The sequence below is a fragment of the Desmodus rotundus genome, chromosome 5 (genome assembly GCF_022682495.2).
Source record: "Desmodus rotundus isolate HL8 chromosome 5, HLdesRot8A.1, whole genome shotgun sequence".
Classification (NCBI taxonomy): Eukaryota; Metazoa; Chordata; class Mammalia; order Chiroptera; family Phyllostomidae; genus Desmodus; species Desmodus rotundus.
The window spans coordinates 94808410-94822759 of record NC_071391.1 but is presented as its reverse complement, the minus strand read 5'-3'; the positions used below and the strand labels follow the sequence as shown (position 1 = coordinate 94822759).

The 14350-nt window shown below is 36.2% G+C and overlaps 1 protein-coding gene across 4 annotated transcripts in view; it reads right to left on the bottom strand.

Moving 5' to 3' along the window:
* The window catches only part of SLC9A4 (solute carrier family 9 member A4), an 88784-nt gene that overhangs the window by 22672 nt on the left and 51762 nt on the right, over window positions 1-14350 (bottom strand). For 2 of the 4 annotated variants that reach the window (XR_006657019.3, XM_024571884.4), the window contains exons 9-11: window positions 9617-9713; window positions 5528-5659; window positions 4708-4795 (exon numbers count right to left, since the gene is read on the bottom strand). Coding sequence is in view for 3 of the 4 variants with exons in the window: in XM_024571884.4 (XP_024427652.1) it covers window positions 4708-4795; window positions 5528-5659; window positions 9617-9713 (317 nt within the window). In the remaining variant the exon portion in view is untranslated. Of the gene's footprint in view, window positions 1-4707; window positions 4796-5492; window positions 5660-9616; window positions 9714-14350 lie in introns of all 4 variants that reach the window. The other 2 variants (XM_053924294.2, XM_045204761.3) reach the window with 2 other exon arrangements.

Below are 14350 nucleotides of genomic sequence, written 5' to 3'. Positions count from 1 at the left end.
ACAGAGTGTGGCTGGTACACAATGGCAATGATGATGAGGATAAAGTCAATTTATTGGAAACTCACTATGGGTCTGTTGCTGTGCTAATCATTTCACATCTATTATGCCATTTAGTCCTCATTATAACCCTTTATGATGAGAAAAGTTATGGTGCTCATTTCATAGGTGAAGGTTTCAAGATGTAAGTGACTTTCAGTTTTGTACAATGAAGATAGGGCTGAAGTTTGAGCAGAGCCTGTCCAGCAGCTCATTCACTCTCAGCCAGGCTGTCACAGTCTCCTTTACATATGTCATGTGTGGGTCAGGAGAGCTGAATCATGAGAGCAGAAAAGCCATTGTCCCTCTTGGGTGATCTTCCAAATACCTAAGCCATTCTCAGGACTTTGCCTTTTCCTTCACTGTGCATATATCCTCAAAGGAATATTTTTCACAACCTCTTTAATTCTCATTTCCTCAAAATTTTAAACTTATAAATTTATTTTCCCTTTAAATATTCTCCTGAGAATTTAGGTATTTTAAGACCTTTCATTTAAATCTGAAAGCAGGGTCTTTCGCCCATTTTCTTCCCCTTCCTAAAAAAGCAAAACAAAAAACACAAAACAAAATCCCCAGAGCTAGAACTAATATGCACACAAGTTTATACTTGACAGAATGTGTTTAGGATGTGGGGCATCAGAAAATCTTAAAATACCCTTAAGGTTTTTCCAAAATGTGACCAAATAATCCTGAGAAGGTAGCCTGTAAGTTAAAGTGGGTAGAAGGTATGAATCAATGCTTTGAATAAAGGAAACATTAGTGTATTATTTGTCTATTTTTCATGATTTCCTTTTAATTTGTGCCCTACAGTCTGGCCTGGAGCCTGCATTCCTCTTGATATTTTGGTACAGTACCTAAGCATTATCTGAGAAAACAATGGCCTGGATGTGCCTTCCCTCAGGAGCGGATCCTTCCTCCCACTCCGCCTTTCCCCCTCCTAGTTTCCAACCACTCCTTCTGAGCATATGCTTCCATCAGCAGACAGAGTCCTGACCACTTCCTGGTTGTTGAAAGTGGGTTCCATGCACTAGAAAGAGATTTGGGCCAGTACTTGAAACTGAAGTCTTTAGATCTGTCCACAGTTGAAGAAAGTGGCTGGCTGGAAAGCAGAAGTAGGAAAGAGGAAGAGTGAGGACTGTTCTTTGTCTTGCTGGCAAAATCCAGGTCAGCACCCAGGCAGCACAGTTCCAGAGAGAGATCAGTTCTTGTATCTGCCACCTAACTAAGATCCTTAACTCCTGGACATGCACCCTAGGGCAGAGTGAAGGAGAAACAGGGAAAGTGCATCTGCTCGGGACAAGGCAGGGACTAATACACAGGATGAAAGTGGACTACCTAATACAGACCCAGACCTCCGATGCCACCCCACCCCCAACACCCTCCTCAAGATTTCATTTTGTTTCAGTTGTGGTAAAGTACACATAACATAAAATTTACCATCTTAACCATGTTTTTTTATTTTAACCATATTTAAGTGTACAGTTCTGCAGCACTAAGTACTTCACATTGTTCTGCAACATCACCACTCTCCAGCTACAGAACTCTTCATCTTCCCCAACTCACATGGGTTTTAAGCAGTTTCAGGGCATAGGAGGGGTATCTAGGCAGGACCTCTGTACTTGTAACATCAAGTGAACCCCAAGGGCAAAGAAGAATTGGAAGAGTGTGTGGAGACCCCCAAACCAGTAGGGAGCTCCCAGGCATGTAGAGTAAAGGATGTTCTACCACTGGAGGGCAAAGAGAGAGAGAGGAAGGAAAGTGCTTTCCAAGTCATAAGCTGGTTAACAAGGGATTGCCTGTTGGCTGGACATCTCCCTCTTTGTTCTCCCTAGAGCTCCTCTGGCCATTCCCTGAACTTGTTCTGGTACAGATGGGCTTCAAGGATTTAAGTAATTGTGCCCAGATATACTTTGAGGTCTAACTGATTTTCCTCATGATTATGATAATTCTTTAAAACAATACTTCATTACTTTCCTTTTCAGAGTTCTAGGTTTACCACTACTTTTACTCCCTTAATTAAATTTAAAACCAGTTGAGTACATTTGAAATAAAAAAAAAAATCATTGGGATGAAGATTTCATTGCACTTCTAGATCAATATATGTAGAACTAACATTTCTGATGTGTTGTCTTCCTTTCCAGAAACATCTCTATCTACCTATGTCAAGTTTTCTTTGATATCCTTCAGTAGTAGTGATAATGGCTAATATTTATTGCACATTTACTTGGTTCCAGGCATTGTTCTAAGAGCTTTTTGTGCAATGATTGGCTTCATGCCAGGTCAACACTTTTGTGTGTGGAACATACCAGTATTCTCTCTTTTACAGAGAGGAAATGACAACATAGAAAAGCAGAGTTTTATGTTTTCTTCATGTAACTTTTAGATATTTTTTCCTGGGATTTTATGATTTTTACTGAATGTATGAGTGAGAAGCCTTTTAGGGAATCTATTGAAAGGATAGGATCTTTTGAACTGATAATCTGGTGAATAATGTAAGCACATTTCCAAATGTTAAACAACCTCACCTCTGGAATAAGTTCCACTTTGTAAGGCATAGTATTCCTCTAATGTTCTGCTGCATTTTCTATAATGTTCTATTTAAGATTTATACTTTAATGCTCAGGAGAGTTATTTTCTGTTATCATAGAATGTGATACTGATGTTCATTTCACAAGAAATGATTGTGAGACTTTCATGTTTTCTATTCACTCTAACAATACACAGTTCCAGATGATTCATACCAGGAAGATTTTTTAAAATTAATCTGCTGTCCACTCTGTAACTGGTGTTCTTTTGTTAGTTTGCTTTTGTTTGTGAAATAGCTCATTTAAAACATAACATAATACTAGTCACAAGACTGAGCTGAGAATAGACAACTAGACCAATGAGACAGAATTGAGTCCAAAACTCTCTCAGAGTAAATGACTTTAGTACAACAAACATGGCATGTCATCTAAGAGGAAAGAATAGTGTTGAGACAGGAAAAATAATCTCTATATTAAAGAGATTTAAAAACAATCCCATTTAAAGACAATCTCTATATTAATCTACACAAAGATAAATCTCAGATGATTTGAGATTCATATGAGAAAGTCAAATCACTAAAGTTCCAGATGAAAAATATTAGCCAAACCATTTTCTAATTTTTCTGTGGAAGATCAAGCAGATTTCATTAATCAGAATCTGAATGGCAAGTATGTCTAAAAGCTAAAAGATAAATGTGAAACTTGAGGAAATATCATTAGCAACATATATAAGACAATAGATGATGTCCTTATTATATAATGTTTTTCAAATTCAATTTAAGAAAACAAAAAACCAAATCAAAAAAATGGCCAAGGCAAAAACAGAAACTTCTCCAAAAGAAATACAGTTGTCTCTAAAATTATGAAAAGATGTTCAACCGGACTAAAAATACTTATGTGAAATTTAAATTTTATCCTATAGATTACTCAGAAGTTTGAAAATAGCCCAGTTATAGTAAAAGTGTTCAGAAATGACCTTTCTCACAGATTGTGGTTTAAGGGTAAGTTTAAATATATGTGATTCTTTTTACCTAAAAATTTTATTTCCAGGAAAATGTGCTAAGGAAATAATTGCTTATTTGTGCACAAATCAATCACAAGTGATCCAAGTCACTTATTATATATCATTGAAAATTGGAAATACCTGAAATATTTGTCAATAAGGATTTAGCTAAATAAGCAATAGGGCATTTATAGAATTGATTCTTAAGTCATTAAAATGATCAAAAGTTTCATATCTATTGACATGGAAATATGTCCACAACATATGGTTCAGCAAACTAAACAATTTTTAAAAGTTACAAAATAATGATTATACTATGATTTAATGTATAATATGATGCTGGTGTGTTTATAATTCTTTTTTGTATCTAGTATGGGTAGAGTAGGGATTAGGATGCTATAGAGAAAATTATAGAAGAATTCCTACCAAAGTATTCTATAGTGATTATATATAGATTTTAGGGTGTCAAATACTTCTAGTTTTCCTTTTATGCTTGTCTATACTGGTTGATTTTGCTTTATATCAAGCATATTTTTAAATAAAAGTTAATTTTAAGAAATAATAATATTCACTTTTCAAAGATTTAATTCTAAAATCCAATGTGTTTATTTGAATTTCCAATTGAAAGTCTTGAAATTTTAGGAAAATTTAAGTTGATAACATATATACATATATCTACACAGAAAGAGATAATAAAAGGAAAACATTTCATCAGTAAATATGATGAAATTATTTTAGTACAATTTAAACAACTTGGAAGAACTCTGGTAATTTTTAAACATGGGTGAGTTGTGTGACAAAAGTGCCCATTTTTTTTGTTTCTCTAAGACAGTGCTCAACAAAGTATGACCCTTGGGCCATATTTGGCCTGCTGCCTCTGTATGGCCTGTAAACAGAATTGTTGTTATATTTTTGAATGGCTGAAAAAAATGAAAGAAGAATATTTCATAAGTGAAATGATAATGAAATTTAAATTTCAGTTTCCATCAATAAATATGTAAATTAAATCAATAAAAAAGTTTTTTCTTTTAGTCATAGAAGTACCTATATAACATTCTTGTTTTTATATTTTGGCCCCCAAGCCCTAGAATATATATCGTGTGGCCCTTTACAGACAAAAAAAAGATCAACCAAGCCAGTTACCTCTGAAATCAGCAGCCCTCCTTTCTGTTCTTTCGGGCTGATGATTGCTATAGGGAAAAGACAGGTAGCGGATGTTTTTGGCACAAGCCTGTAAGGAACAAGTAAAAATAAAACACAGTTAGCTACTGCAATTTGGAGTTTCACGTGGCAAGAAAAGTAAAGGACTCAGATCTATACTGTGTCATCTTATTTGGATGACTGACTTTCAGTTACTTTTGTTTAAAAAGAAAACCAAAATGCCTCAGCCTTTAATATGTATTTTCTTTCCTTCTCAAATAAAATAGACCATTATAAACCTGAGTTACCCCCACCATCTTACTGAGATTAGGATAGAGAAGAGGAACTACTCCACATCTAACCTCTAACCAGTAAGATTAGTTTGCTGTGGTCTAAGAATAGCTCCGATGCATGAGCTATACAAGTGATAGGGAAATATGGCCCAAGCATTTTGGCAAAAACAACTTCCTCCCTGGGAGAAATATAAGCTTTCTAGAGCCAAGGGCCCTGGTCCAAGGAGGTCCCCTTGCATGTTCAGTACCTAGCCACCTTGGTGTCTGGTCTAGACTCACAGTCCAGAGAGTCCAATATAGTCACTGACCCATGCTGGAGGACAGATCCCATGGATTTCCTAAGGCCCTGGATGTCAAGAGAGATACCCAGATATGGTGTCCTGCACTCCATTCCTTTTGTATTTCTCTGTCAACAGGCAGTGATTTTTGTTTTTGCTTTTTTGCGTGTTTAATGTCAGTGGTAGTCACCTGAGGAGGCCCTATACAGAGACTGACCCGGTTCTCAGGTGTGTCCACAGTCCCCACCTCACCGGCTTTCCCCATGGCAGGCTGTGGCCTTTCCTCCTGCTCTCCTGGAAGGTGTTCTGGTGGCGGAACAGGATCTCTTTAGCCTGGTTCTTGATTGTTTCAGGTCTGAGGTTGTATTTGTTATAGGACAGTGTCTGTTGAAAGACGAAACGTCAAATATGAAAGGACATCTCCAGGATAGCTGCCAACTTCAGAGGCCATCAAAATATCATGAGTTATGACCACTAAAGCAAGAAGACCTCATGGAAGTCATCTGAGCATTTTCCTTAATTAAAGGGGCGCAAGCTGTGGCCCCAAAGAGAAGGGACTGTGACTGAGGCCACCACTATCAGGACATGTCTGTGGTTGGAGCTGGTGCCTCTATGCTCACACAGTAGTACTCTCCCTCTATTATACATCTTACTCTCCCTCTATTGTCCTTGTAGCACCCCCCCCACGCAAATACCCACAGATTTGGGCTGCCCAATATAAACACGTTTTTCCCTGGGTTGTGTTTTTATACTAAGTCAGTGGTTACTGAATTCAGTGAATCAGGACAATGTCAGAACTACCTTGGGCATTCCCACAAGGTTGCTATTTTTAAGTTTTGCCTACTAAAGACACATTTAAAAAGTCAACCAAATACATCATCTCAGATAAAGAATAGTCCTCCAAATTGAGTCAACTTAGCTTAATGAAAAATTTCTTCCTTGTTTTTACCAAGACCAGTGAAAACCTGTGCTCAACAACAGACCAGCATTAGTTCTCAGATATTTACAAAGTGCTTAATTGGAACTTCTCTCTCTTCTTTTTACCCAGGGTTTACCAGTGAATATCCTGTTTCCCATGGGCCAGTAGATCTCTTGGGTAATAGAATCAGGACTGCAGGCACTATCATTCTCAGTTAATGGAGGCTTTAACAAGGATATTCAATTCAACAGCAAAAAAGCAAACACTTTATGTGCCAGATGCCATGGGAAACATGAAATTTTTAAAAATGGATGAGTTAAAAGTATGGTCTTCAAAAGGCTCATACTCTACTGGGGCAGTTATACAAAAAAGCACATGCTATTATGTGCTCAGGTAAGTGATAAGATATTGGGGTTTGCAGGAGTTACGGAGTATAGGCAAAAGGCACTCAATCAGTCAGTTATTTTTGTGTGTTGTAGTGTATACACATCGAATTAAGTACATTTGTGGCCTTTGTTATCTATTAGCTCAATAACAGTTAACTAATCCTCGTAAAAGGGCAACTGTCTAAAAGTAGTTCCATAAAGAAGGCATAGGTTGGGGGTCAAGGAAACAAAGGTGAATTAGCAAAACAAAACTTATCCTTCAGCTGTTGAGAGATCTTTACCGGACACTCTTGCCAAATTAACCAATCTGACAAGAACTTGTCCAGAAAAATTTAATTTTGAAGACATTTTGAAATATGGATTTTTATCTACCATCAGTAATGATGGACCTCAACCTAAGTACTTTGTACATTGATATATTAAAGGATACATATAATACTTTCCTTAAAATATTTTTAAAATAAACATCTAGAATACTGAGAAAAACTTTTATAATTTTTCACCAATGTTAAATTCATGCAAAACTGAAGCAGTGTGTGTGTTTATGCACATATACATATGTGTATATATATGTGCATGTATACATATGTTGCTAGTAGAAATTCCCTACATCCTGATTTGAGGGAAGGTTTTACTTTAAGAAAAAAATTGGACATATTTTTTTCTATTTTGCCTTATATCACTTCACCCATGTGCTTGTCTAATTTGCCTATATTCATGGAGCATAGTAGGTCCTATGCATATAATGTATATTTAAGTTTTTTCCCTGTCCTTCCTCCCTTTCTGCCTTTTAATGAAGGAGTTCGTGACTGTTTAAAACCTATATTTCCTACTAAAACTTGAGCTCTTTGGGATAAAGATGTACATTCTAGATGTGATTAAATCTTTGCTAAATGGAACTAAAGTTAAACAAATTGCTTTTCTCCTTTGAACATATAAAATTCTGAAGGTGACCTGATCATTAGGGTAACCCCAGGGATTGCCCATCAGTCTCTTGACTTATCCTTAGGATCAAGACTGAGGCCAGTTTCTTCCCTTGTAAATTTAGGGTTTTTCTCAATCTCCATCCCTATTGCATTCCAAAGCACTTCTGATGTGGTTGTCCTATTGAGAATCTTCAGAGGTGAGTTCTTCAACTTCCCCACCAGTGAAGATCTTGTACTAGATGTGCTAAGGGGTGGTGCCAGAACCCTCTCAGGTAGAACATACCCAGCAGAACCAGCTCAGTTTCAGACCAATTACGCGTTAAGATTCTCCAGAGTCAAACACTGCACTCATTGTAACCTTGCTTTGAAGTGACTCCTCGCTCCCAAGATGGCCTCTTCCAAGATGTGGACTGTGAGCAATGTCCCGACTGCAGTTAAGACCTAGTGACCCAGTCTAGTTGACTATAGATGTCACCTTTTGTGACAATCCTCAAAATTGTAGATGGTCCACTAGAGACAAAGCAGTCAAATAACTGTCTTGGGTGGCATTTTGAGAGCTGTTTTTCCTTCAATAGAGCAAGAAGACCGTGGTGGAGATAAGGAGCCACATGACCTATGCAGAAGATAGAGAAAGAAAAGACAGGAAGGGAGAGAACTGGTAATTTTCACTCTCTCAAAGTAACAAAAGTATAGGCAAAAGCCATCCCAGAGGCTTGGAACTATCCTCTGTTTATTATTTATGTTCTCCCCATGTGACTTTCCGTAACCTATTTGCTCATTTGGGGACCATAGGCAAGGGTCTACCACATAGCTTACAAGGGAGTAGCCTAGAGGACAGACTGAATAGGCTCATGTGTAGAAGAAGACAGGTGGCTATCTGGGAAACTGCATAAAAGACAAAAAAGAGAGAATGAGCAGTTAACCTCATTTTAGACTGGATTGGAGACCCAGGATCTCTATCTCCATTTCTGGACCTTTCCTTAAATTCAACTTTCATCAACATAGGGAAAAGGCTAAGGACCAGGCACCTTTTGGGCTCTGGCCCTCATTCAGCTAGCCCTCATTGTTTAAACCAGGAAGTTCCTAACTATTTAGCTAAGGCAGAACATGATAGTCTTACTGAAACAGTTTCACTTGGAATGATTTGAAAGCTGTTGCATTTACTGAAAGCATGCTATGATTGTTGCTGACCTATATTCCTTCAGCAGGTGCAGAGACTTTCCATGACACATTCCCCTTAATCATTGACCTTTCCAAAACAGGAAGCTGAAATATTTATTTTCACTGCATCCTGTAAATATGGAGTCATAAAAAGAGCACTAGGTAGGCAGCTGGAAGACCTGGGTTCTTCTTTTCTGTGACCTTGAACAAATCAGATAACCAACTCCCCTAGCCTCAGCATTTTCTACTTGAAAATGAGGAGCTTCAATTAGATGATTTTTTTGGTCCCATCAAGACTTTAATTTATGACATAGTCACAAAAACTAAAGCCCTCATAAAGAATTCATTTATAATCATACTGAAGAACTGAGAAGTTTGATCGACTCCTCAAACTTAAAAGAAAAAACAACTCCTAATAAGAGTTCACAAGTTTATATATCATCAGACTAAATCAAAGTTTCAGAAGCACTCACCCACTGATTCAAGAAACGTTCCTACTCTGCACTTTGGACCAGTTCCCAAATGCTAGTATAGACTCCATATCATTCTCCAAAACTGAGAAATAATATACCTAATACATCTCCTTTTTTAAAAAGGCTTTCACCATTGCAGTTTCAGTGTTCTAGTAGAAACCATCTCAATTTTCTGAGCTCTATTACAGTCAACAGGTTGAAACAACTATCTGTGACTAGAAGCCATCCTTTTTTTTTGCAGGGCAAGGACCAGCCTGACCCCTGGGGACAGCAACTAGATTTGTATTTCTTTTTATACGACAGGTGCCAATTTGGACCAGAAACATAACAATGAACTTTCTGTTCTCCAAACTAAGCAGAGAGAAATGGTTCAGCACAAAATCTGCTTTAGAGAGGACAATGTGACCAAGACCTGATTCTTGAGGGGTTGGTTCCCAGGACAGGCCACAGGGACAAGTAAGATCACTTATACACACCCTCTGTCGAACTTGGTACATGTTGCGTGTCAGAATGTCCCTCATGGCCTCCACATCTTCCTGGGAAAGCTTTTTGACTCCTTGTATCCTTCGGGTCCTACAAACATCATTGGAGGAAGGCAAGCATTAATTTTCCATCTTGGCAAAAGTGCCTAAAAAATATCAGAGTAATTGTGGGAGTTCTAAGTTCCAGGCCCCTGTTTTTACATAATCTTTCCTATTGTTTTGGTAAGCTCCTGTGAAATAGCAGCACATGAGTCTTGACTTATATTTTTAAAATATAGTTTCTTTGCCTTTAGCTTTTGTATGGAAATATTATAACTCATTTTTAGAAAGGGGCTTAAGATGGTAACAAATCAGTTTCTTTCCCCTCCATATTTGCTATAAACTTACATGTTTGTAAAATATAATAAAAGTCAATTATTAGAAAATAAAATTTTAAAAACTACCATAAAATGCAAACCAAATGTTTTACTATTAGATTCAACGGAAATAAGATTGCTTAGTCAAAAGTGATTCTTTTTTTTTTTTAAGGCTGATTCCTAATTAGCTTTGTAATTATGGTAGACAAGTGACAAACAGCTCATGGACAATGATATATCCACAAACCACATTTTGAGTGGCATTAAGCTAAGTGTATTAAAACTTTACGAGTACCTTTATGAGTACATCTACCTTGGGATTGTTCCTTTAGGGGTTTTATCTTCTAGAAAGTTAAAGACCATTCTAAGAAACTAGTATCATATTTTACAAGGAGAATTACAACAGTTTTATCATGAAATACCCAGCTCAGTTCTGAGACACTGAGAGCTCTGGGAGATTCTAGAAACAGTTGACTGCTCACTGCCTCCGCATGGACCAGCTCCCCACATTGTCCTTCACCATGAGCCCCCCCACAACCCCCACAAAAGGGTTCAAAAACCAAGTCATGCCCAGATTATCAGTCAATATACAATTGTCTTCTGAGGATTTCAAAGCCATGACATTGCTATGTGCAGAATTTACATTGACAAATATATTTGATTTCATTCATTTCAATTTAGTGGAGGTAATTTCTATTACTATTTTGTGAGTAATATATATTCACTGTAGAATATAAGAACTAAAAAAAGAGAACTAAAGAAAATTAAACCATTTTAATACTATCTCCCTTAACATTTCGATATAAACCCTTACAGAGTTTTGATTTTTTTTTTTCTTCTCTAGCTGTAGATCTTCTGAGTGCATAAGGGCACTGCTGTGCTTGTATCTGCTTGCAAAGGGTTTAGGAAAATTGATCAAAGAGATAAGTCCTTATTAGTTTCCGTACAGGTCACTTTTAAAATATTTCCCCTAAGCATTAATAGCAATGTAATCATAAATAGCAAGGACATTTTGTATGTACAACTGGTAAAGGATTTTTAAGGACCTGAGTGTTAGATATCACAGTATGCCAGATTTATTTAACAATTCTATCTGTGCACTAATACTCTTTCTACATAATCTTTGAAACCAGAGTTTCCATATCTTTGAGCTACGAATGTCAACACTATTGACATTATTCCCACCCTTGGTGAACTGAACATTATTATAAGGGCTTTTCAACTTAACTGTTTAAATGTTTTTCAAATAAAATGTATTCTTCTGATTTAGATGCACCCACACATTCCAACAATTTTAACACATTCCCTTACGATGGTGGAAGTAATCTATTGCTAAGTAGAAACAATAGCTAATGAAACAGTTTCATTTTCTGTATGCCTAACAAAAGTAGGAAAACCCATTGGTAAAGGCAATGTTAAAGTTAAACTTCAGATAGCAGTAGACCTAATTTGGCACACTCTTTGATTTATAATTGACCACTTTGGGAAGTCCATTCAGGCTGCTGGCTGGGTGTGTAATACCGGTATCCCAAAGGCATCATCTTTCACTAGCCACACTGAGAAGCTACAGCTATAAAATCATAAATTGAATTATTAATGTGACAACATGACACCTGGAGCTTTCTACCTACCACTTGATTAGCAGAACTATCCTGGAAATAATTATATCATGAGCACAAGAAGGATACAATCCTTAGAAAAATGGAATATTAATAATTTGTTATTTAAAAAAGTAAAATTATAAACTGAAATATCTTTGCCACTTGAATCTTCATTCATTATCCATAAAAGAAATGTCTGTCACTATAAATAAAAGTCCTATGGTAATTTCATGGCTCTTAAAATCAAACAGGAAAATCTGAACCTAAGTGTATTTGAATAAAAGGTTCACATTTCTCTTAACTTTTTTTTTTTTAGAAAGAGATGCTATGATAGTGTAAAAAGAAGCTTCAATTCCAAATAATATAGGTATAAAATCTGGTAGATGTTATGTTCATGCCATAATATTAATTTACAAAACATCAAATACTATACCCTGATTCATTTAGAAAAATCCATCCTCTTTGAATAGCTTTATTCATGAAATCCATAGGAAATACATAAGATGACTGAAGGACCTGCCCACTGAGTAAACAATAGTGCCCAACCACTCTTCTGTGACTGTGGTGGCCTAGTGTCTTTTTTCTCCTATTAAGTTTATCAGGATGACTTTTTAGGAAAGTCACAAAGATGACCAAAATTTAGAATGAGTGAACAGAGGCAGAGAAGAAGGTCTGACTTCCCATAACACCATATTCCATTATGGAATGAAAATGACATCAGTCTTCATTCCAGAGTCTTTAGTATAAAAATGCATGAAGGTAAACTTACACCTGTCAATATGTGATCAAATAAAAATTTCTTAAAGTACAATAAATGTATGCTTTTTATAAATGACAGGTTGACATTATTTGGGAGTTTTTAAATATAATATTTTAAAGCTGTATGTTTTAGTTTGCTATGCCTATAAATTTATAAATATTTCAATATCTTTTTAATGTTAACCAAAAAATTTTTAAAGCTTCCACAGTTTTAATCAATCTAAGCCTCTATCCTCTTATTTTCTAAAAGCTTACTACTCGCTGGTAAAATGAGATGCCTCATATTTAAAATAATAATTCAAATGCATATTCTACCTATTCCATAGAGTTGTTTTGAGGTTCAAATGAAACGATGCATGCAAAAGTAATAAAATTCCATGGAGTCAGCACCATCTAAGTTGTACTATAGACAACTTTTGGTGGAAAGGTTCTCCTAAAGGTCACAGAGTTTGCAAACCTAAATCTCTTGTAGAACTATTGCTAAACTTCTAAAGAAAAAAAAAAATATGTGCATTTTTTTATTTTCATTTCATACAGAATAATAAAAAGGGAGCTGAATACTCACTTCTTTTTCCTATTATTGTATGAAGGTTTGTTTATTAAGAAATTAGCTGCTTTGGTCTTAGGAGAGGAATTCCTTTTTGCTTAATGTTCTACATGTTTCTGATGAGATCAAATAAATACAATTTAACTACTAAATTTGAATTAATGTGTTTAAAAATTCTCCTCTCCACCCCAGTTTGGACTATAGGTAGGAAAATACTTGTCTCTCACCTATAAGGCTCTCTTACTAATCTTGAATCAATGTCTTAAAACTGTCTAAAAGTATAATTGACTCAACAGAATTCAAATTAGGTTTTAGCACAGAATAGACTGATTCTTACTAGAGGTAAGTGATCACACATTCCTAGTCCAAGTGTTCACATAACTAGTAAGCAAACCAATTGAGGAAATTTCAAATAGTCTAACTGTCCAGCCCTCCTGCCCTGCATTGAGTTAACTCCCATTCAACCTTCAGTGAGCAGGTCAAATGTCTGGGGAACAGGTGAGTTTCACCTCTTATACTCTCACAGCTACCTCAACTTTAGAATTATATGTTTATGACCTTTTTTAATTAATATAACCTTTTGTATTAATGTCATGACCCAGCTCCATGAAGACAGGGACTGTGTGTCCTTTCACACAGTAGGTGCCCAAGGAAAAATATTGGGCCTATGGTGAGGCTAGTGTAGTACTTGCCTCTGGTAAGAGGACATCAAAAAAAAACTGTATATGGTTCTTACCCCTCCCTGAACCCTGCCCCTACACCAAAGTTAAGTAGGATTTGAATGCAATATTTTAGAAAATAAAGGTCAATGCAAAAAATCCATGATGAATAAAATATTAACATTTTAAATTAAGACAAGTTCAATATTACTGATTTTTCCTTCTGCTTCAGGCTCTAATATGGCTTAGCATGGCACTGCCAATAAAAATTTGTTAACAAGTTTCCTTATAGTCATTTCATGGGCAGCACCAAAGTAAACAAATCAAACACCAAAACAGTTTCACTAAAAAATAAGGCAGACTGCTTTTTATTAACACTGGGATGCACTCAGGGACACCACTACCTTAGATTTTTTCTAGGCTGTGGAAGAGAGGCAATGGTGTTTCTGATTTATTAGTAAGTAAGGGATGAGAAGAAACACATACTCGAGCATTAGTGACAATTTTATTGCTATGTATTTTTAGCTCTTCTCTCAACTAGGTTTTCAAACATGAGGACATTATTAAAGCTCATGATCAAGTGTTCTTACCAGCTGAACAGAACAGGATGGAAGGTCTGGAGTTCCTTATCCTAAATATATGCTCTGATTAATTTTCTCAATTCATAAATCATTTCTTGGGAGAGAACTGGGCATCCGTGGGTGGGGGCAGGTGTAAATTAATTCATGTGATATTGAGAGTACTCTTGTTAAATGTCAGAAAGTTAAAGCAGCTTAGAAAATATCTACCCGCATCTTAAGATAATT